Here is a 21,159-nt window from a genome sequence, read left to right on the forward strand (position 1 = left end):
GATGCGTCAGACTCAGCAACTTCCATCAAAGGCATGGTATGAAATATTCTCCGACATTTTGGACGACAAAACTGCCATGACATTTTTTAAATCATGACTTTTACCTTTTTACAACTTCTTAGGAAGTAATCCAGTAATTCTTAGGACTTATGTATGGTAGCCTACATCTTACTGGAAGTGTTGGGGCCATCCCCACTAGTGAGGAATGACAGGTGGGGTGCAATGAACAGGTGGAACAGGTGGAACAGGTGGATATTTTTTAATATCTTTCTTTTTTGACAAGGAAGATCATAGATTTAATACAAAATAGTCACACACAAACATAGGAGTCATTCACAGATATGAATAAAACAACATCAGATCCAGTGGACAGAGACAGGAAATGTAGCATGGAACCAAAATGTGAAAATATTTTTATATTCTCACCTTGCCTGGGTGATGGGGTCAGGTGGGGCTTGAACATTCCCCACCTCCAAAGTGGGGATTGAAAAAAAACATCTGAGAACCACTGATGTAGCTTTCCAACTTTTTTAAACTGTTCACTGTTCATTGTATTATTATTTTTTGTAAGTCACTTTGGATAAAAGCATCTAATGAATTCCATACACATAATAACTGAGTATGGTGAGATGGCAAATATCCATCTAGACTTCACTGGATATTTCAGAAGTAGATTATTAACAATCCAATAACCACAAAACATGTAAAGGATTTGATCTGACTTTATTTAAAATTATACTATGCCACAAATGACAAAAAAAAAAAAAAAAAAAAAACTATATCACAATCATATCAGTCAATATATGGTCTCTTTAAGGCACGGTTTTAGCTCAGGTCACAGACCATGAAGTCACTTTCAGCCAGGATGCAAGTGAGCAACAGACACTCAGAAATTGACACCTTTAAAAATTGTTTTACTATCAGTGTTCAACCATTACGGCCTATTCCTTCCGTGTGGCTGATTGTGGGCACCAGGACAGCATAGTTCATCTAAGGCAAAAAGCATTCAAGTGTCTGTTAGCTCATTTGGACTTAAAAAATTACTTACTGGCTCCAAGGTGAACACGGAGCATCAAATTCACCAATAAAACGTCAGGCACATAAAGTGACCTTAGATGCCCACTGGTAGTTGCCTTGAAAGTGGACTCTTATGAGAGGACACATGGTGCCTTGACTCTTGACGCCTCATTGGTCATCTTGTAGAATGACCAATTCACTTTTGCTGAAGTTCAAGGTTTATGTGCTATTCCAGGCAAAAAAGGGATAAGACAGTCTTATATAACAGCACACGAAACAGACTGGCTTTAACAGTATGGATGAACACTATTTCAGAATTATTGCATTGAGAAAGCTGAGGTAAGATGAAAGGAATGAAAACCATGAACTGACTGGAAGGAAACTCTGAGTCTGCAATGACATGTTGATGCTCGAGGCAGTCTGGAGGGGTCAACCTTCCTACAGGCTGCAGCACATCAGCTCCGAGTATCTAGAATCCACCTGACCGTGGTCAAAGATCTCAGAATAAACAAAGAGACAGACTTCTAAACAATGCCTACAATGCCTTAACAAAGTCTTACTAAGGTGACTGTTAATTGCAAGTGCATTTAGGTCCCTTATAATACCGTGCCCCAGCCCTGCGCTATGAACACATCATGATCAATTCTAACGCTGAAAAACACAAATAAAATGTGAATGCTGATATTTTCATTGTGTGCCAGCACGAATAAAAAAAACATTAAAATAATAAAACGGCATAATGTGGACCCTTTGCACAAACTGATTGAAATGACAAAGAAAAATGTCACATTTAAAATACTTAAAATATAAACCTAAAACACTTCCATGATAACAAATAACCATTTTAAACACAACTGTCCTGCCAAAACGTCATCTAGAGGTTAAATTAAAAGCTATGAAACTACGCCTACACTCTACATGCTTTTAACATTTTCCCCATTTCTTAAAGAACAAATTTTACAAAACAAGGTGATCAGTGACATTTTACAGGTGTGCAATTAAAAAGCAAGATCTAATAACAAGGCCTCAAACTGCAGCATTAAACGCAATAAATCTATAAAAAACAATCCATCAATTATGTAAGTATACATGGTAAATATAGGTAAGTGTGAGTAAAACTGAGTGAAGTGAAAATAATGATAAAACGCTGGTGTGTGAGGCTTTCATTCTAAGATTCACATTAGGTCCCAATTTCATGATTCACTGATCATCTCAAGATATAGACACCTTGAGACTGTGACTTACTGAGAAAGAGAGAGAAAGAAAGAAAAAGCAAGCAAGAAAGACATGACAAAGATGAGAGACTAAGGAGATGGATACACCTGGAAGAGATTCTGTTGTGGAGAACACTGAAAATGTAATATTATCTGACTTTTCTTCTGATATCTTATCTGTCTTTGGTGCACAACTTCTCAATGAGATCCTGCAGTGGAGCCAACTCCCTACGGTCTATCAGGGTGAACTCCTGCAAAACACATAAACACATACAAACTTAGCCACTAAACAAACGAATACACAAAAACACAAACAAAAGAGTTGCTTTTTTGCATTTCATGTTTTTTCCCCCTGTTCCGCGCAATTCAGGTTGTGCTGTCGTAAAAACGATGCTTTATGTTGTTGAACACTGCCATGTCAAATCAATCTGAATCTGAATATCTATGATGCTGTGCATCTTAGGCATTGCTAACTAACACAAGGGTGACCGTGTAATGTGTGTATGTGTATGGTCTTGCCCGCACCTGCACAAAGAAGATGAAGTGCTTGAAGGAGGTGTTCAGGTGGGCCTCCTCCTGCAGCTGCATGACGGAGTCAAAGTGCTGGTGGTAGATGTGGGCATACACACGGAACAAGCGCTTCAGGATAGTCTTTGCCACCGACATGAAGTTCTTAGGGAATGGTACACCTACAGGGTGGCAACAACAGACGACAGGATGAGACTGGACCAGTACAGAATGGAATTAAAAGATTATTTTGGGCTATGGGTCCCAGACAGGTGGGCTCGGGGTTCCAGGGCTATTATAAATAGAAGTGTCTGGTCCAAACATTTTGGAACTATTGTGTGGAACTACTTATACTTTTTTTAAAAAATCTGAAATCTTTAGGCCTATGGGTATACACTATACAATTTCTCAGAAATGAATTAGCTTACTTTGAATTACACAAATGTGGGCACAACATAATGGCCATAGAAAGGGGTCTTTGAGGGTCCAGTTGAGAACCACTGGACTGACATTATGGGCTACCAGAAGAGAAAGTTGGCTAGCTTTATTACACAGTAACTTCAGTTTATCACATTTTCATGTGACCGAAAGGAATTCTTTGGTGAGCCTCTGCTGTATGCGGATGACTAAGATCCCTCCAGTGCGACCAAACAAATCCTACTGCACAAATGTATGCAACAGTGACTAGTGCAGGTCTGTTATAGACCACAGGGAATATTGAACGGAACGCTACACTTGCTGTGCTTCACAAAAGGAGAAAAAAATCCAACTTATTATTATGGCAATAGACATCATTTCACTTAGTTTTAATTATTTTAATAAAAACAAATACGCTATTTTAGCTTGCATGTGAACCTTGCTTTTATACCAACCTCAGGATGGAACAATAGAGAATCACAGTTTTAGAAGACAGACAGTTACTTTCTCTGCTTTTACATTACAGTTCTGTGGCTGAACTTCTCTTTTATGAATGTTGCATAAAGGTCTCTGAGATGAGACCACTGAAAAACACAAACTGGTACTGACCAATCTTCGAGGGGAAGAGGGTTTCATCATCCAGCTGGTCTTGCACCCACGTCATCAGGTAATCAATGTATTTAGGAGCTGAACACTTAATTGGCTTCTTAATGTTGGTGCCATCAGCCCAGTGGTATTCATATCTGAAAGAGAATGTGATATCTGTAAATAAACTGCTGGGCATTACATATTGCCAAGCTGTATGGGTATTGTGCTGGGTCACACATGGAGAGAAATGACAACACACTCCAGACTTGCTAATAAGATCGAAATTATATGTGTGTCTCACCTTGGTCCAGCGGACATAACAGAGCAGCTAGTCTCAGTGCAGAACTCAGTGATGGTGCCATACAACATGTTAATCTGGTTAAAGAAGTCCACCGCTGCAACAGTGCACAAACATGTATGCTATATTACAAGTCAGGCCAACAGTCATGGACACAAGGACATGTTGTCATGATGTCCACAGGCTCCTAGCCCAGTATCAATACATAGACGCAGGCAAAATACAAATTCTGATAACACACACACACTCACTATTGACAGCGATCCACTCGTTGAGGTCCTCTCCCTCAGGAAGCATGACGGCCTGGCGCAAGTTGCCACTTCCAAGCGTGGCCTCAGCATGTTTCAGAAGTTCATACTGATGTGAGCCTTCTGGAATGTTCTTCTTTGGTTTGAAAGTCTTTGATGAGCGACTGCCACTGAAACCACAAAAGATTAGATTGGTTACTTACAACCTTAATTTCTTGTCTGTATTCTGTGAAGCTAATTAAAAAGGTAATCAATAATTTTACAGAAAAGTATATTAATTATTCAATCTAGGTCTATATGGTAGCTATGTTATCAGTGTTTTAGACATCTTCATACCAACATTGTTAAGATAATGCAACCCCGGTGCAATGCAAAAAAAAAAAGAAAAAGAAAAGCTTGGCAAATGGCAATGATATTCAACATCAACAGTGCATGTGGCAGGATGTGTCAGTGTATAGATGCCAATCGTGCTGTTGGCGTTTTGATACGCACGCATAGTTTTACTCATTCTGCATTCTGTTGAACATCCCTTTATTTAGAACTGCGCAAATTAAAAGCATGATGTGCTTCAACATTTGTTACCCAAATAGCCAGTTCCCATAGCCTAACAAAAGCAACGTCAACTGGAAACAGCACAACAAGCCGTGCTCTCTCGGCTAGAAGCCAATGTGATCAATTTTGCTTGTGATCTAGAAAAGTGGTTTAATGTACAATAAATATAGAAGTTTTCGTGCACCTCTTGGAGATTAGGAGAACTCAATTAAGGAAGAGGTTGAAGCTGTGTTCAGTGCATTTCCGTTCATTGTAGGCAGACGACTTCGAAAATACGGAAACTGTCGACTGCAGCAAGGGTTGGCCCATCCGCAGCAGCACAACAGCTGCTGCGCTAATGTTAGCTTGCAATTGCAGATTTGCACTGCGAATGGTTTCATGCTGCAATTTAGCAAGCAGGCTAGTTAGCTGATAACATTATACTACGAATGTGCTAAATATAGAAGTTCAAGATAATATACGTCAATAAAGTTGATAAAACCATGCAGTAATGTTTTACTGTAATACACCACATTTTTATAAAATATATTCCGCTAACAAGCGTGGTAAACTAGCCACTACAATTAACACAAACATTAACATTAGAAAACAATGCTAACGGGCTAGCTAGCGAGTTAGCAGGAACACTTACAATAAGAAGCTCATCTTGATAAACTTCGATTAGAAAAGGTGAGAGAAGACGAAAACAGAAGGTCAATCCGATGCAGCCGAGACTGACGAAAAGTATTTGAAGACCGCAGTGCTCAACCAAAGTAATGACTTCCAAATGATCAAAAGATAGCTACAATTTCACGAAGTTTCGAAACTTCTCCTGCGGATGACAAATGTGACGGTAGACTCACGACAAGAGGAACCGTATGGAGTTCAGTGAGATTGGCACTTCGGCAGCAGATACAACCAATCAGAATGTAGTAAATGTATCTCAGTGTTGACCGAGTTTTGATTGGCTTCTAACAACACTCGCCACGCCCCTGATTGTTGATCTAGTTTGCTCTTGTTTTTTTTTTTTTTTTTTAAGCTATTATTATTAATATTGAGTTGACCATGTGGTGAAAACAAGTTTGGAGTTGTAGATCCAGTCTGGGTGTTAATATTGGATGAATAGGCCTATATCCAACACATCTGGTGACATTTGTGGGCTAGATTGCCTTTACTTCACGCCGACCAAACTCGGAGGTTCCGAGATTCCAAAATCATCAGCTCAGAAAACAGGAAATTATTCGAATAATTGTTAACTGTGGTTGAGCAAGAAGGAAAATGTCTCGGGCAAGTGTTTCTATCTGTAGGCTAGGGTTAATGATGAATAATGATGATGATGAATAAGAATGATGCCTGTAGTTGTAATGAGAGGTTCGCCTCTTTACTTAGGCTATGTGTTGTTGCAAGGGAGGCCGGTTGGAGAATATGATAGTGACGTCAAGTCGGACACCTCGGGGCACAGCGCAAGAGTCTCCGAGCAAAACATCCGACCCAACTTTACGTGCAATGTTTCCTCTATCAGAGATTGGATTTCAGAATAGGCTATCCAATTCCCATCTGGAGAATTAGGCCTATTTGGTGAAGTTCATCATCAGTAATCATCAAGGCATTGAGGCAAATTCTCATCATCCAATCTGAACCCATGACTGTTAATTTGGTTGCATCACTGTCCAAAAAGTTACTTGTCATCGCCTCAACACTGGCTGTCATTGTGGGCACTATCAACATCAAGTTTCTTTGAATATCAGGCCTAACAAATTGTTTTGTTTGTTAAATTATTTTTGGCATAGCAAAATGTCCCAAAAAAGGTCATTTTTTTTACGTTTAAACTTAGACCACATGAATACTAAGTATTTTGCTGTAAGAATACACTTAAGGGATACCTTAATAATTTTTTTTTACAAAAATGATACATTTATTTAAAGTTTACATGTAATTCCTAGTCGCTGTTACGTTCTTCGTCAATGGTAAGTGGTCACTGGTGTTACCAAAAAGTAACACCAGTGATGGTAACACCAGTGACAATTTTGCGAAAAACTGCATTTTACAAAATGGCTGCTATTGAATGGAAAAAAAATATGTGGTTAGTCAGGCTAGACTCAGTATGTCATTGACCAATTTGTGTTCTATTTCTATTAATTTCCCTAAGAGTAAAGAAGGTCACACCAGTGACTTTAACAAAAGCTTCAATAAGAAAGCATGACACAAATGCTACATTTCTGATTAATGAAAGGAGGCTGTGGATTTAACATGTGCTTTTCTCCATAGACCTTCAGGTATTAAGTAAAAGGAAGTCCAGTGGTGTCATTAGTATGATTGCTTATTTCAGAATAAGTGTTTTGTTATATTTGTTGTGCAGTAACACCAGTGGCATCCTTGGGACAAATGCATTTTAATAAAAAATAATCATATTAATTTGATATTTTGTATATTTGCCTATGTAATTAATGTGATTTATGTGCATTATTGCAGTTTAATTTCAAAAACATGTTTTTGGCCAGAAGTTGGCCCTCAACCTGCCTACTTGAGGGTTGGGACGGGCACTTTTGTGGTGCCTGGAGAAATCAATTTACAAATAAATACTGTCACTTTGGCTCAAAAACCTGAGGTTGAAAAAAACATATTGTTTTACCTATAAATCCAAAAAAAATGCAACAAATAGGTGTTTTTAAAAGTGTAACAGATCTGTAAAGTGTCGGGACAGAAAAGTGTGCGTTTCTGTAGAATGGCCCAGAACAGGGAAATTGACTAGATTCCATCTGAGGTGCCACCAATGATTAAAAAAAGTCTGTTACTATTTGTGTCTAAGGAAAGACAGCCATGACTCCACAGAATAATGAGGTGGTGGAAGAGGGGCGGGACACAGATGTGAGTGAGAGGCTTAGTAAATCAGTGGTTGCAGTGGCTCAATGGCAGATCTTCCTATCAAAATCGATCATCAGCCAACAACTATGATTGGCAAGGAAGTAATATACCTATTGAGGACATCAGAGGTAAAAGCTGATAATAGATTATGGGTGCCTCTCATTTGGTGTTTTATGCACCCTCCCTTCCTTCCTCGATCCTCGTCCTCACTGATCTCATCTAGATAAAAAATGATGGGGCGGCAACAATGTCTATCCAGTGTTAGTTAGATCAGTGGGAAAGAGCCTCGAGGACCGAGGAGAGAGTTTGAGAGCCCATATGTTTAGGCAGGGGTGCACTTCCCAACCTTTTGGCAGGTGACCATTTTGATGTCACAAACTGTTGCCAACCCCAATCATTTAGGTGCAGCGAGAGAGAGCACACCTAATTTCTGCTGTAACATCTAGACCCAAGCAGTACTTTGGTTTCCCCCAAATGTCCTTGCACGTTTAGTTGTTTAGCTAGGCTACTTTGTTTTGAACACCAATCAAGCATAATTCTATCAATCTAACATGTCATGCTGTCTAATTTTATCTTTACTCAGCTAGATTGTAATGAAGGATCTGTTACTTAACGTGGATATCATTTTAATATCATTTTTTATTTGATGTATAGCCTATAATTTTATGTAATGAACTAGTCAGTAGCCGACCTATTTGGATTTCAGGCGACCCAAACGAAACGTGGCTCTGAGATCATGGATATGGTTATTTTATTGTTTGGCAGTATTTTTCATCTAGGTCTAGGAATCTGCGTTTTATTGACAAATAGCCTACCATATATTTACATAATAAATATGCCTACTAAATATAAGTACAGTATCCTGATTTATTTATTTTATTTTGTAGGCCTAATGCAACCAATTTGAATTAAATTCGAAAGCCAAGCGTCCAGATGAATGTTCAATCTCAAACATTTGATCTTGGTCTGGTGATAGCCAGGCTAATGTGAAGGGTGAAGTGGAGTGGGCTGGATTTGTTTAGGTTAGGCTTAATCTTAAACCAAATGCAATTTGACTATGGCCAGGCCATCTGGGGGAAAAAATGTAAATGAGTAAATAACTCTTCGTTCAGTCTAGGTTGTCACTTCCGACAGTCTAATCAGGGTTCACGCACAAATAGTTTCAGACTACAATGAATAGTGGATGCGGATTATGTCTGTGAACTGTTTCAATAGAGGGCAGGGCCGAGGCAATGCACTGCTGTGGATGCGCACCACGCACCCATGAAAACCAGCCACACTTTAACTCTGCACGTGCCTCAGAGGAAATCTAAAGGATTGATCGCACTTTGATCGTTGTTTTACTCCGGTAACTTTACCCCAAATCAGTCTGGATCTTACTGTGTATGGACCGGATAGGTTTTCGTTATTTCATCATCTGATTCTCGCTGTCGCTGTCCCTCTCAAAAAGGCAACAGGTCGCTGACTGTGACTTTTGCGCTGACGTTGCTGTTCCGGGTTAAAACTAGACGTCGTTGTACGTTGAAGCCGAAGCAGCTACGGTAAGATCCTTCTCAAGTGAAATATGTTTATCTAAATTCAAAGTTATCCCTTATATTTTCAAAAGGCTAGCTAAGAGTTTAATATAAGTAATTGTTCGTTTGTTTCATCCAGTTTCTTGTACGACTCCGTGTAACGTTAACCGACAACAAACAACGACTTGTTGAATGACAGGACAATTTACTATAGATAAACATAGCTAACATTGCTGTCTACGTCGTTAACATATGTTAACAGACAGTAAAAGATTAACAACGACAGTACATGCACCAGGAACGCAGTTCAGAATGTGTTAATTTGACTTGAGAGTAACGTTAACCTAAACTTAACGTTAAAGCTATGTTGTTGACAAAACAGCCTGTTCGCGTTTGCTTCAAGAAGTCCTAGTAAAGTCCTAGCATAATATGTGTGTAAGCTATACGTTAACGTCATACGTCAACGTTAGTTAATGCTTGCTCTCTCAATTCAGGCCGTCAGTAGCCTAGTCACATCCCAACGTAAAGTAACCTTAGCAGCCACCCTATATTAAATAGCAGGTTAATTTTAGCTTTAAACAATCAGACCGGTTACTTAAATGGCAATGGATGGAATGTAGACTTTACATTACAATTCCCATAGATTGGGTTTAGGACAAGTCTGTGTCCCGATAATATCAAGTTACTATTGAGGTCTCCTTCACTATGTTGACATATTTTCTGGAGGAAAGCCTCAAGCTACTTCAGTCGAAAGCGGTCACGAGTTAAGTCATATTGAGCGGATTTTCAACGGGGCGCCACGTGAGTACCCTACATGAGCGTGGATCAGACTCGTCTGGTGTGCCAGTGAACTCACAACCCAGTTCTTGCGGGAAGTCGGGTGAAGTCTAGGTATTATAAACGAATGGTTTACTTGCCGTCTGATTTCTACATGACAAATGCCTACTGAGTCCTGGTCATGTCATTGATGGTCTGACTGAAGTGGGAAGGTTATAGTATGGTGAAATATGTTCTTGTATGCATTACAAGATTCTGTGATCTTTACATATTGTACAGACTCACTAATTGTTTTAAGACTTTATTTTGACTGTCCTTGCAGTATCATAACATGTCATCAAAAACATAATTTTTGCTTTGTGTGGAAGCAGAGCTTTACCCCTGGTTTCGAACCATGCAGGTAGTACAACCCCTAGCTGGCAAAAAAATATGGAATGACCACTCTTGGAGGATGTGCATTCAGCAGTTTTCTTGTTGTTGTTTTTTTTAAGAAAAAGGACAAATCTCAGATATGCCTCAAATGAGCATTCTGCCATTGTGGAACATAGCTCCAAAAATGGTAGTGATTTAAGGCAATCAATACATGTCTTTTAAGATCATGTAGAGGAAAAACAGAAAAACATATTGGATCACTCAATCCTGAGGAAAAAAAATATGGAATAACAAACCTAAAACATTATAATTAGTACTTTGTTGCACCTTTTAATGCCTTTTATGTTTGAACTTTCTGAGTCAGAGAATGTTTTGGTAATAAGGAAGTCATTTTCCTGGTTGATGTTTTAATCTTGCCATAACACGAAGAATGTTAAAACCATTCTTCAGGAAAGACGTATCAATCAATGGCATGGTTAGTAGACAGTCTGGATCTCAAATCCCATTGGGAATTGATGGTGGAAAATGGAAAAAAATGGTGCATGACAAGTTCCATGCTCCAAAGATCTGTCAACTGGCATTCGACAAAGTTGGAATCAATAATATTTAGTGCATGCCTCAGAGATATATATCCTCTACATGATCTACAAAAGAAATGCCTTAAAAAAAAAAACCTAGTGTTTTACAACAGTCCAAGAAGAGATTAAGAACTTGGTCTTGCCTTTGTTCCAAGATTAAGTAGCCCCATAACTTTTTTATGGTTAATTGATATATGTATAATAATATGATCAATGCCGACATCAGGGGTGAGGGGGGCGGGATGGGTTGTCACTTGTCAGTGGTATTGGTAAGATGATTGACTTCACAGGTGGTGTTGTATATCTTTACTGGGCAGTTTGGAGCGAGTGTGACCTCAGCATGTGGGAGGAGCAGCAGCGTGGGATCCGGGTCACGCAGGCCGAGCTTCTCTGCAAGGATGGCTGCGGTTTCTACGGCAACTCTGCCTGGCAGGGCTACTGCTCTAAGTGCTGGCGAGAGAGGACCCGCAAATCTGAAGTGGACGGAAGACGGGATCATGGGTAAGAGAGGGATCCAAGCAGGATATAAGCTCACAGACTGTGGCTCGAATTGTCATCAAAAAGTGCATGTCGTGTGTGTTTCGGTACACATGCATACATTAGTCATTTGAAGTCATTTGTGTGTGTGTGTGTGTGTGTGTGTGTGTGTGTGTGTGTGTGTGTGTGTGTGTGTCTCAGCTCCCAAAGCATTTCAGGTTCTCCGATCACATTCTCCAAGTTTGAGGATAAGAAAAGTGCAGAGGCCAGCCGACGGACCAGCACCATGAAGAGGCTCTTCTGGGGGGCTCCATCTCCCCCCAAACGCCCAGGTGATCTCCCACTCCTTCTCTGACGTTCTCTACACTTCACTGGTATTTTGTTGTAAACAACCTCAACAAGAAACACATGACCGGATTAAGAGCATATCCTGTGGTCATAAATTAGGAAATGTAGAAAACTGGTAATTCTGGTTTCACTTCATTTTTAAATGGACAAAAGGCCTGTTTTGTAAATGTGACTAAAACCAGCGTGTGTGTGAATGGACACAATGTAATCTGTAAGTGTTCACACAGCATGTGGAAGGGTAACAGTATACGACCACTCACTGGCCTCTGGCCTGGTGCTGACGGCTAAATCACAACAGCAGATATATCCTTTACCAACCTCACCTTCACTTACACCATATTGCTTAAAGGGATATTCCGCCATTTTTGGAAATACGCTCATTTTCCACCTCCCCTCGAGCAAAACAATCGATATTTACCTTGTTCCCGTTCATCCAGCCATTCTGTGAGTCTGGCGATACAACTTTTAGCTTCAGCCTAGCATAGATCATTGAATTGGATTAGACCATTAGCTTCTCGCCTGCTAGCTTCATGTTTAAAAGTGACTAATATTTCTGGTAATTTTCCCATTTAAAACGTGTGTCCTCTCAAGTTAGAAAGTGCAATAAGACCAACTGAAAATGAACCCTGCCGTTTTTCTAGGCTAATTTGACATGGAACTACATTCTCATCTGGCGTAATAATCAAGGCAACTTGCAGCTACTGGCACTACTACTGCTTGATGTCTATGGGGACTATTTTCAGATGCTGCGTACGATATCACTGCGCCTATGGTACGTTTGCAAGTTGCCTTGATTATTACGCCAGATGGGAGTGTAGTTCCATGTCAAATCAGCCTAGAAAAACGCCAGGTTTCATTTTCAGTTGGTCTTATTGCACTTTCTAACTTGAGAGGACACACGTTTTAAATGGGAAAATTATCAGAAATCTTAGTCACTTTTAAACATGAAGCTAGCAGGCGAGAAGCTAATGGTCTAATCCGATTCAGTGATCTATGCTAGGCTGAAGCTAAAAGTTGTATCGCCAGACTCACAGAATGGCTGGATGAACGGGAACAAGGTAAATATCGATTGTTTTGCTCGAGGGGAGGTGGAAAATGAGCGTATTTCCAAAAATGGCGGAATATCCCTTTAAGTAAATTAGAGTCAATTACAAACCCAGATTAGATTATGCACATACTTAAATCATTTATCCCACAATAGTCAGATGGTTGATACCCCCCCCCCCCCCCCCCCCCCCCCCTGTACATACAGGCGAAAGAACTGACCAATTTCACTGCATTCTTTGCTTTGGTAATGATATGCAACATCATGTGACAAATAAAACTCCTTGTATCCTTGTATTTGACCTTTTTACCTGCAGAGGGGTCAGAGGGCCAGTTGGAGGCGCTGCAGGGCTTTGAGACTCTGGAGCCTGGAGATTTCACCAGCTTCCTGAAGCTGCTGCGGAGTCCCTCCTCCCAGCGTCTACAGTCCAGATGCTCTGCCTTCCTCAACACTATGGAGGCCTACCATGTAAGACCGGCCTACTTCATTGATCTGGGGGCAGTCCAGAAACCAGAGCTTACACAGAGTTTGTTCCCTCTGAGTTCAGCATGTGCACGATGACTTTGAAAAGCCTTGATCAAAGTCACCGTGGCAACTAGTCAGGAAACTTACCCCACTTTCTACGTTGTTCAATTAACACAGTTATCCCTATGAGCACAGCGTGCACATTTTCAAAGGAGAATGCATAGAATTAGGTTAAACTGGTGGTTGCACGTCATCAGATGAATTTCTGACAAAATCAGATTTGTAACAAAACCTACTTCTGCATCTATCTGACATTGAGGTTGTTTAACCGTATCAGTATTTTGCTATATACCTCTTTCTCATGTAATACTTCGTTGTTGTGCAGGACTTGGATGTGGAGAAACAGTCAGATCTGGTTCAGGAGTTTTACCAGAACATCACTCTTCACTTCAGCAGTGAGTGGCATTACTCTCAGTGAATTGTATGAGTGCATCTACTCCTGGAGAATAGTCTGTGTGGGATCTCCAGATGATTTATGCGTGGTGTTTACATGATCTCTATGCCTTAACTATTAGGGAGGAGGTTATTCATATCTTGATTGTTGTGTGTGTGCATATTACTGTAGATGGCTTTGCAGAACACAGATGTATCAAAGTGTGTGTGTGTGTGTGTGTGTGTGTGTGTGACAGGTCTGTCTGAAGTACAGGTAGTTCATGTGATGGAGCACATGGAGAAGCTGATCATGACACGACTACATAAGTGGGTCTTCTGCCATGACAGCAGTGATGATGAGCAGAGAGACCTGGCACTACAGAGAAGGATAAAGTGAGCTCCTTTGCAGTCATATTATGTACTGTACACCCAAATCCTCATAAACATTGTACTAATAACATTATGGTTCATAGCTCTTTAATACTGAATTGGCTTTGCCATGTTTAACCTTGAAATGGCCTATACCAAGCTGTGTTAGCCTGGGAATACCCGTATGAATTTTGGGCAAATTTGGGATTTGCTCTGCAGGTCTGTCTGGCCAAGAGGCCATTGAAGCCCATTTCCAATGGCCCTAAAACACGGGCACCCATTGATACACTTTTGAAATCATTTAGCAAGAGTTTAATGTACCAATTTATTTTTAATTTCACTGCTAGTTACCCCCCTGCTGGAAGTCAGTTAACCCTTTCCAGACACACTTCAAATTGTAGAGTTGGGAAGGTCTTGGCGTTCGTAGGTAGAGCTGTGTCCAACCTGTATACAAATTCTGATCCTGACAGGTCGCTGAATTGGGTGACCCCTCAGATGCTGCGTGTGCCATTCCCTGATGAAGGCCCTGATGCCAGTGACCCTTATCTGCATGCCATCACAGGTGTTCATTTATTAATGTAGTGAATGGTTAAATAAATACTATATTTTTATCTGTATCGTTGGGTTGTAGTTGGATGTACTACATCAGACTGGTTGGGTGCATGTGTTTTTTAAATAGATGGTAACTTCTGCATTGTGTGTAGTTCTCCTGCAAGCAGAATTAATTAATACTCAGGACTTATATGTTTGTCTGTGGTGTTTGTCTGCAGCCATCATTGAAATGGATGCCAAACGTGGGCCTCAGGATAAGCTCACCTGTGTCTCCAGATGCTCCCAGAATGTCTTCCAGGTGCTGGCCTCGTCCAACAGCAAGCCGGCGTGTGCAGATGACTTCCTGTCGGCCCTGATCTATGTTGTGCTGAGTGCCAACCCGCCGCGGCTGCACTCCAACATGCAGTACATCATCCGCTTCGGCCTGCCTCACAGCATCAGGAGCGGCGAGACGGGCTACTACTTCACCAATCTGGTGAGTGCATTACATGCATACAGCATGTATACACTATAACAAAAGTTTGGAATCACAGAGAGATGTATTTTTTCGGAAAGTGAATCCCAGTTCCTTAGTCTACAGTGTTGAATGACTATTCCTGAAATATGTGGGGCTGTAGCCTTTGCACATTTTGAGAAATGCTTTGAGAAGCAGAAGCAATAACTGTTTTTTTTTTTGCAAATAGATTTTACAACAAAATGACAACTACTATGCCAGAGGTCTCATAAACAAACCCATGGCAGCACACTCACACACTCATTGAAATGTGCCTCTCCTCTGTTTCAGTCATGCTCAGTGGCCTTCATAGAGAAGCTGGATGCAGCGGCATTGAACCTGAGCCCAGAGGAATTCCAACACTTTATGCAGGGCCGCCAGCAACACGCCCGCAACTACGCTGCCAAACCAGCCATCGGCAGCGTGGCCCCCCAGCCGGCAGAAGACATAGGCAGGGTGCAGCAGCGGGGGCAAGAGGTGCGCGCGCGGCTTGAGGATCTGAAAGGCCGGCAGGAGCGCGTGCAGCAGGGGGCACTGTCCCTGCAGGAGCAGCTGCAGCGCTGGGTGCGGGACATCCACCTGCAGATGGACCGGGTCTGCACGGCGCAGAGAGACGACCTCACGGCCACCGAAGTGCGCGCTGACGATGACGAGAAGGACATCCCAGGCTATCGAGAGGTGCTGGTGTTTCAGGAGGAGGTGCCAGATGACGCATGCAGAAAGGAGACTTCTGACTGTTGAAATGAGCAGTAGGGGGTGTGTGTTTAGAGAAACGGGTGAAATCTCTCAACCCTAGTTGGAGAAATGTCTCTCAGGAGGACAAATGGATATAGCCTGAGACAGAGGTGTGATTGTTTCCCCTATAGGGTGGCCCAGAGCAGGTGTCTTAAGATACTTTACAGACAGATGAATATGAAGTGACGGTACACTCAGAGACAGCATACTCAGAGCTCTCTTCAGTCAGATACAAGTTGTAGCCTTTGTTTTCAGCCTGTGCCATTGTGTTTTATCAGACCATACTGTTTACGTTCTCCAAATTATGGTTATTTTTCAGTCAGTGCAGATAATTTCTTGTGCACACATTTACCCACTACTTCGCACACAATGAGAAAAATGACTGAGCTTTCTCGCACTTTAAGTCTGTTTTTTTTTAAAAAAACCTTCACCTCACCTGTTGACATTCCTGGTCTATTCCTGGAAGCTATTTTTCCATGTATGCCTTACAATAATTTTGAATTTTGAATTCCTATTGTTTATAAATAACCTTGTTAGGTAATTTTTCTGTATAATATGTATACCAAAACATTTATTTTAGGGAGACTATTTAAAGTATTTAAGCAAAGGTTTACATGTTGATTTGCTGGTGATTGCCATGACCTCACCCTGGTAGGTTCCCTTCTTGTGAAAGCACTAACTTAACATAGTCCTTACAGGTTTACAATTTAAATCAAGGAATGGAAGATCAACACACGGTGACGGAAATGTGAATGTGAATAACGTTATAAGTGAATAAAATGAAATTGTCAAATCCTTTTGTGTGTTTGGGATTTTAGATCACACTAAAATATGCTTCTTTCAAGGTGTGCGTATTTGCTGTTATTGAATATCTGTAACGGATAAATAACACCTGACTGATAGTAGTTCCAACCATAGATATGGGTTCTATATATCTATGGTTCTAACTAGTGCCCTAACCAGAGTGGTAGAGAAAACCTTTTACTGTCTATGGTCTATGGATAAAACATGGCTCTGGTTCTAACAGGTCACGTGTTTAGCGACAACGAATTTGTCTCCTTACACTTGCCGTACTCCATATCAGTCGACATGAAGATGACTGAGGAAAACAAGAAGTCCACAATAACAGTGGAGGTTGTCCAGAACCTCGTTAAAAAGAAAGATGAAATCGAGGAGCAAATTAAAGCATACTACGACGTTCTTGAAGATGTGAGTTGGTTGCAAAGTTTACACCATTACCTTGTTCAGTGTTTAGGTAGTGACGTTACTTATGCTAACGTTAGCTGTCAAGCAAGCATGGCTAATTTAAACGTCACATCAGTATTGTGAACTGTCCTATTTAAAATCCGTATCGTCTTGATGCGTTAGACAGACAGTAATTCTAAGTCCTTCTTAATATTTACAATATTATTCGAGTTAATTGAACTCAACGGAGAATTAAAGGCGGCGAAGTAGTATAACGATAACAACAACCGCCTAGCTACGTATTAGCAAAGTGTCTCTGGTATAAGCATTGCAATGTTGACAATAAGTCTGCAGCTTTACAGACGGGGTGCACTGCACTCTCCGAATAATCACTGCAGTCTAATTAGTGAACTTGATTGCTTTCCATTGTTAGACACTGAAATGTACTCGTTTCTCCTCAGCAGGGAGGCGTCGGTATGGAGGGTCCCTTGGTCGACGTGGAGGGGTTCCCGAGGGCAGATTTGGATTTGTACCAGATCAGAACAGCCAGGCACAGCATTTCGTGTAAGTGTGGCTCATTTCAGATACCGCTTATCACTTAGTTGAAGGTTTTTCTAGAGTAGGCTGTACCCAACGCAAGCAGACATCCCAGGTTCAGAAAGGAAACGTCCTGCCAACCAGAATATAATCAAAGCGGTCATTCTGAGATGCAGGTGCTTCTGACCGCTATTGAGTCACGCACTGTTCGACCAGACGAATCATCAAATATGGCAATTTGTAGATCACTGCGGCATGACAACAATTACTTGATTTGCGCCTACTCGAACCACCAAGGCATGCAAGTGATCTTATGGAAATAATATTAACAGCTGGATGAATGACGTCAAAAATATGAATTATTCTGCCTCTGTTGCCCAGTTCCAACCATATTTAAATGTGTGTGTTACAATGTCTCAGAACAGCAAATGGGTTGAGAACAAAAGATGGCAGTCCCAGGCCAGTTTCCAGATTATGGGAATTTTAAAACTGAAAACTGCCAATCACCTGCAACAGGTTTTTGGGAACTTTTGCGTTGCAACTCTCTCTTTCTATGGCTCTGATCTAGGCTGGTGCTTCATTTAGTGAATTGTACGTAAATTAATAAATTAGAGAACTTGACCAAGAAGACTACTCCAGACTCCAGAGCCATAGAAAGAAAGAGTTTCTACACTCTTTGATGTCGCTATGTGATCAAAAGTAACCCCCCCCCCCCCCCCCCTAAAATTGCTACATGAGTGGATTTTCGAGCCCCCCAAAGAATGTATGGTTTTTACAACCTAATAGATAGTAAATGTAGACGCACTGTACGCATGTGTTCAGGTCTGCAGAACGACCACAAGGCTCTGATGCTGGAGATAGAGGCTGCCTTACACCAGCTGCATGCGCACGAGCGTGCAAAGCGGGAGCAAGATCAGCAGGAGGAGGCCATGGAGCAGGAGAGGACACTGCCTCCGGCCTTCGCACGAGTGGACCATGTGACGCAAGGCTCACCAGCCAGCCAAGCTGTGAGTCTCAGACCAACACACAAACTATGGAGTTATTAACACAGAGAGTATACAGCCTGTCTCACTTTTGTCGTACAGTAGCTTGAAGAAGCTACAGGTGAAACTCGAAAATGTTGAATATTGTGAAGAGGTTCATCTTCATTTTAAGAGGTGAAGCTGAGATATTATGTAGACATCTATATACAGTGCCCTCCAAAAGTATTGGAACACATGCTTAAAGTTAAATATAAAATCATCTTTTGGAAATGTATTTTAATGCCTTAAATGAAACAATGAGGAACTATTCAACCTTTAAGGACATTAATTTTCTTTGTGAATGAGTAATGTATTGTAAATAAATAAATGTTTTCCTTAAAATACAGGGGGTCATAAGTATTGGAACGCCCATGTTAAATTCCCATAGATGATTTGTATTTTTATTTTTAAAACTTATTAAAAATAAACTTATGTTTTAATTTAGCTAATTAGCTGGTTTCATTCTCATTGAGCTCAATGCAATTCAAACCAGCTAATTAGCAAACAGCTAATAACTGACTTAAAGCATGCCAAACTCTTAGTATGTTAAGGGTATAGTGTTGACATGGGGTTATTTGAATTCCACAGGCCAAGGGGACTTTATCAGGGTGCAAATTAATGTCCTTAAATGTTGAATAGTTCCTCATTGTTTCATTTAAGGCATTAAGATACATTTCCAAAAGATGATTTTATATTTAACTTTAAGCATGTGCTCTAATACTTTTGGAGGGCACTGTATAATATATGAGCTTCACCTTTTAGTTGATTTACTGAGATAAAGGAACTTTTGCACAATATTCTGTTTTTTTTGTTTTTGTTTCATCTGTATGTGGCATGGTACACACATGACCATACAGCAGCCATACAGTACATACAACGTTATACAGAAAAACAACATATCCACATACAGTATATGCAGCTTGAACATATTCCAGTATTATAACATCTATGTATTTATCACACATTTATGCATATATTTCCATGCATTTTAATACATTTCAAAATGTAAGTATTCAGTATTGGCCACTTTCTTATATTCTCTGCATATATCAAAATGGTTGTTTCTTCACATTATGCTGCTATTTCAGTGTGTCCTAAAAGAGGAAATAAGGAAAGTACCATAGTTTGACTGAGATCAGCATCTGCATGTTTTGTACAGACATAGTTTTAAGGTTAATCAAGCACAAACTTCCGCAGGGATTAAGAGTTGAAGATGAAATCATTGAATTCGGCTCAGTCAACCCAGGAAACTTCCAGAATCTCCAGAACATTGCCTCGGTGGTACAGCATAGCGAAGGGGTAAGGCAATCTCAAAGTGCTCATGATGAGGGGTTTGTTGTGACACTAGTAAAACATCATCATATGTTTAGGTTGGAATACGCTTATCAAAATGTGCACATATGAGTTTAGGTTTGCCCTGGCCATAACTTTCACATATAAAATCACCTTGCCTACCACTAGCTGTTATAGCTGCCACACTGTTGTTACAGATGGAAGAAAGAATTTGTTAATCATTCTTTGGGTGTGTATGGAACAAGAAAATCCAGGGATTGAGTGTCATGTGCTCTGCATATTCCAGAAGTCTCTTAGTGTTGCTGTGGTCAGAAATGGACAGAGGGTCCAGATGAACCTGGTACCCCAGCGTTGGTCGGGACGTGGACTTCTGGGGTGAGAATGTCTCTCTTGCTCTCTCGCTCTCTCTCCGCTAGCCCCCAAAACATCTGATAGTCACCCCTCAATCTCCTCGCTGTCCCTCTAATTATTCCTCTTCCTGTGCCCACAGATGCAACATTCAGCCACTTCGTAGATGACGCAAGGAGTCACTAGGTGATTGAGACCTGAAACCTGGCAACTTAAACAACCTCAGTTCAGTTTCATCACTGTGTACATATTTTCTTTCCAATTTCTCAAAAGTATCGTTACTCCATTTGCTCAACATGGGTTTGCTGGCAACTGCCAAGTATAGCAAATAACGAGGACTAAATTGCAGCTTTTGTAATAATGTAAAGATTGGTGAATAAAGGTTTTTTCATTCACATTGCAGACACTTGTTTTCTATCCATGAGACCCTCTGAACCATATGCTCTGCTCAGGCTTCATAGGTAATCAGTATATATTAGAGAGTAAACATCTAGAACATAGGTTGGGTGCGTGTGCAGCATAGGGTCAGAAAAATGGCGGCGCTAATGAAATCAGTAGCATTTTTTTTTATTATTAATATGCCGCTGTTCTACAAGCAAAAAATATGAGCCACACACTATGACATTTTGATAGAGGAATTCCAGCTGGTACATGACAGCACTTTGGAACACATTAAGAAAGGAGAGGTGAAATACACTGTAGTGTTCTGATAATATTCTATTAGAGAGCGCTGCCCTCTGGTGGACATGCAAGGCAACAGTCTGGTCTGTAACTCATGGTTTACGTGTATGTTGATATCTAAGTAAAGTCCCAGCCTGCACGCTCAGTTCGGTCTTCGTCTGACTTATTGAACTCACATCAATATATTACATTCACAAACCTGAACGGGTCCAATTTTTTTGTAAAATTGTTTTCTTTTCTTAGCTTAGCAA

At 40.7% G+C, this 21,159-nt stretch overlaps 3 protein-coding genes across 4 annotated transcripts; 2 read left to right on the forward strand and 1 right to left on the reverse strand.

The window, feature by feature from the left end:
• Positions 1-704: 704 nt before the first annotated feature.
• On the reverse strand, positions 705-5,697 carry LOC134089239 (MOB kinase activator 1A). Its single transcript, XM_062543627.1, has 6 exons — positions 5,473-5,697; positions 4,293-4,459; positions 4,045-4,138; positions 3,765-3,898; positions 2,757-2,920; positions 705-2,482 (listed from the first exon to the last, which is right to left on the reverse strand). The coding sequence occupies exons 1-6, from the start codon at positions 5,484-5,486 to the stop codon at positions 2,405-2,407; spliced, it is 651 nt and encodes a 216-aa protein (XP_062399611.1). The 5' UTR covers positions 5,487-5,697; the 3' UTR covers positions 705-2,404.
• A 3,244-nt stretch (positions 5,698-8,941) lies between these two features.
• Positions 8,942-16,635, forward strand: LOC134089240 (rab5 GDP/GTP exchange factor-like). Its single transcript, XM_062543628.1, has 9 exons — positions 8,942-9,226; positions 11,244-11,427; positions 11,605-11,735; positions 13,113-13,264; positions 13,647-13,716; positions 13,951-14,086; positions 14,533-14,624; positions 14,833-15,089; positions 15,399-16,635. Exons 2-9 carry the CDS (start codon positions 11,267-11,269, stop codon positions 15,846-15,848), a joined length of 1,449 nt encoding a protein of 482 aa, XP_062399612.1. The 5' UTR covers positions 8,942-9,226; positions 11,244-11,266; the 3' UTR covers positions 15,849-16,635.
• Positions 16,636-16,885: 250 nt separating this feature from the next.
• psmd9 (proteasome 26S subunit, non-ATPase 9) lies at positions 16,886-20,622 on the forward strand. 2 transcript variants are annotated; one of them, XM_062543630.1, is made up of 6 exons: positions 16,886-17,051; positions 17,492-17,591; positions 18,387-18,571; positions 19,784-19,885; positions 20,166-20,254; positions 20,370-20,622. In XM_062543630.1, exons 1-6 carry the CDS (start codon positions 16,932-16,934, stop codon positions 20,395-20,397), a joined length of 624 nt encoding a protein of 207 aa, XP_062399614.1. In that variant the 5' UTR covers positions 16,886-16,931; the 3' UTR covers positions 20,398-20,622. The 2 variants fall into 2 exon arrangements, with proteins under 2 accessions (XP_062399614.1, XP_062399613.1); XM_062543629.1 differs by having other exon boundaries at positions 16,888-17,051; positions 17,489-17,591.
• Positions 20,623-21,159: the final 537 nt, after the last annotated feature.

Source organism: Sardina pilchardus, chromosome 8 (assembly GCF_963854185.1).
Source record: "Sardina pilchardus chromosome 8, fSarPil1.1, whole genome shotgun sequence".
NCBI classification, from domain to species: Eukaryota; Metazoa; Chordata; class Actinopteri; order Clupeiformes; family Clupeidae; genus Sardina; species Sardina pilchardus.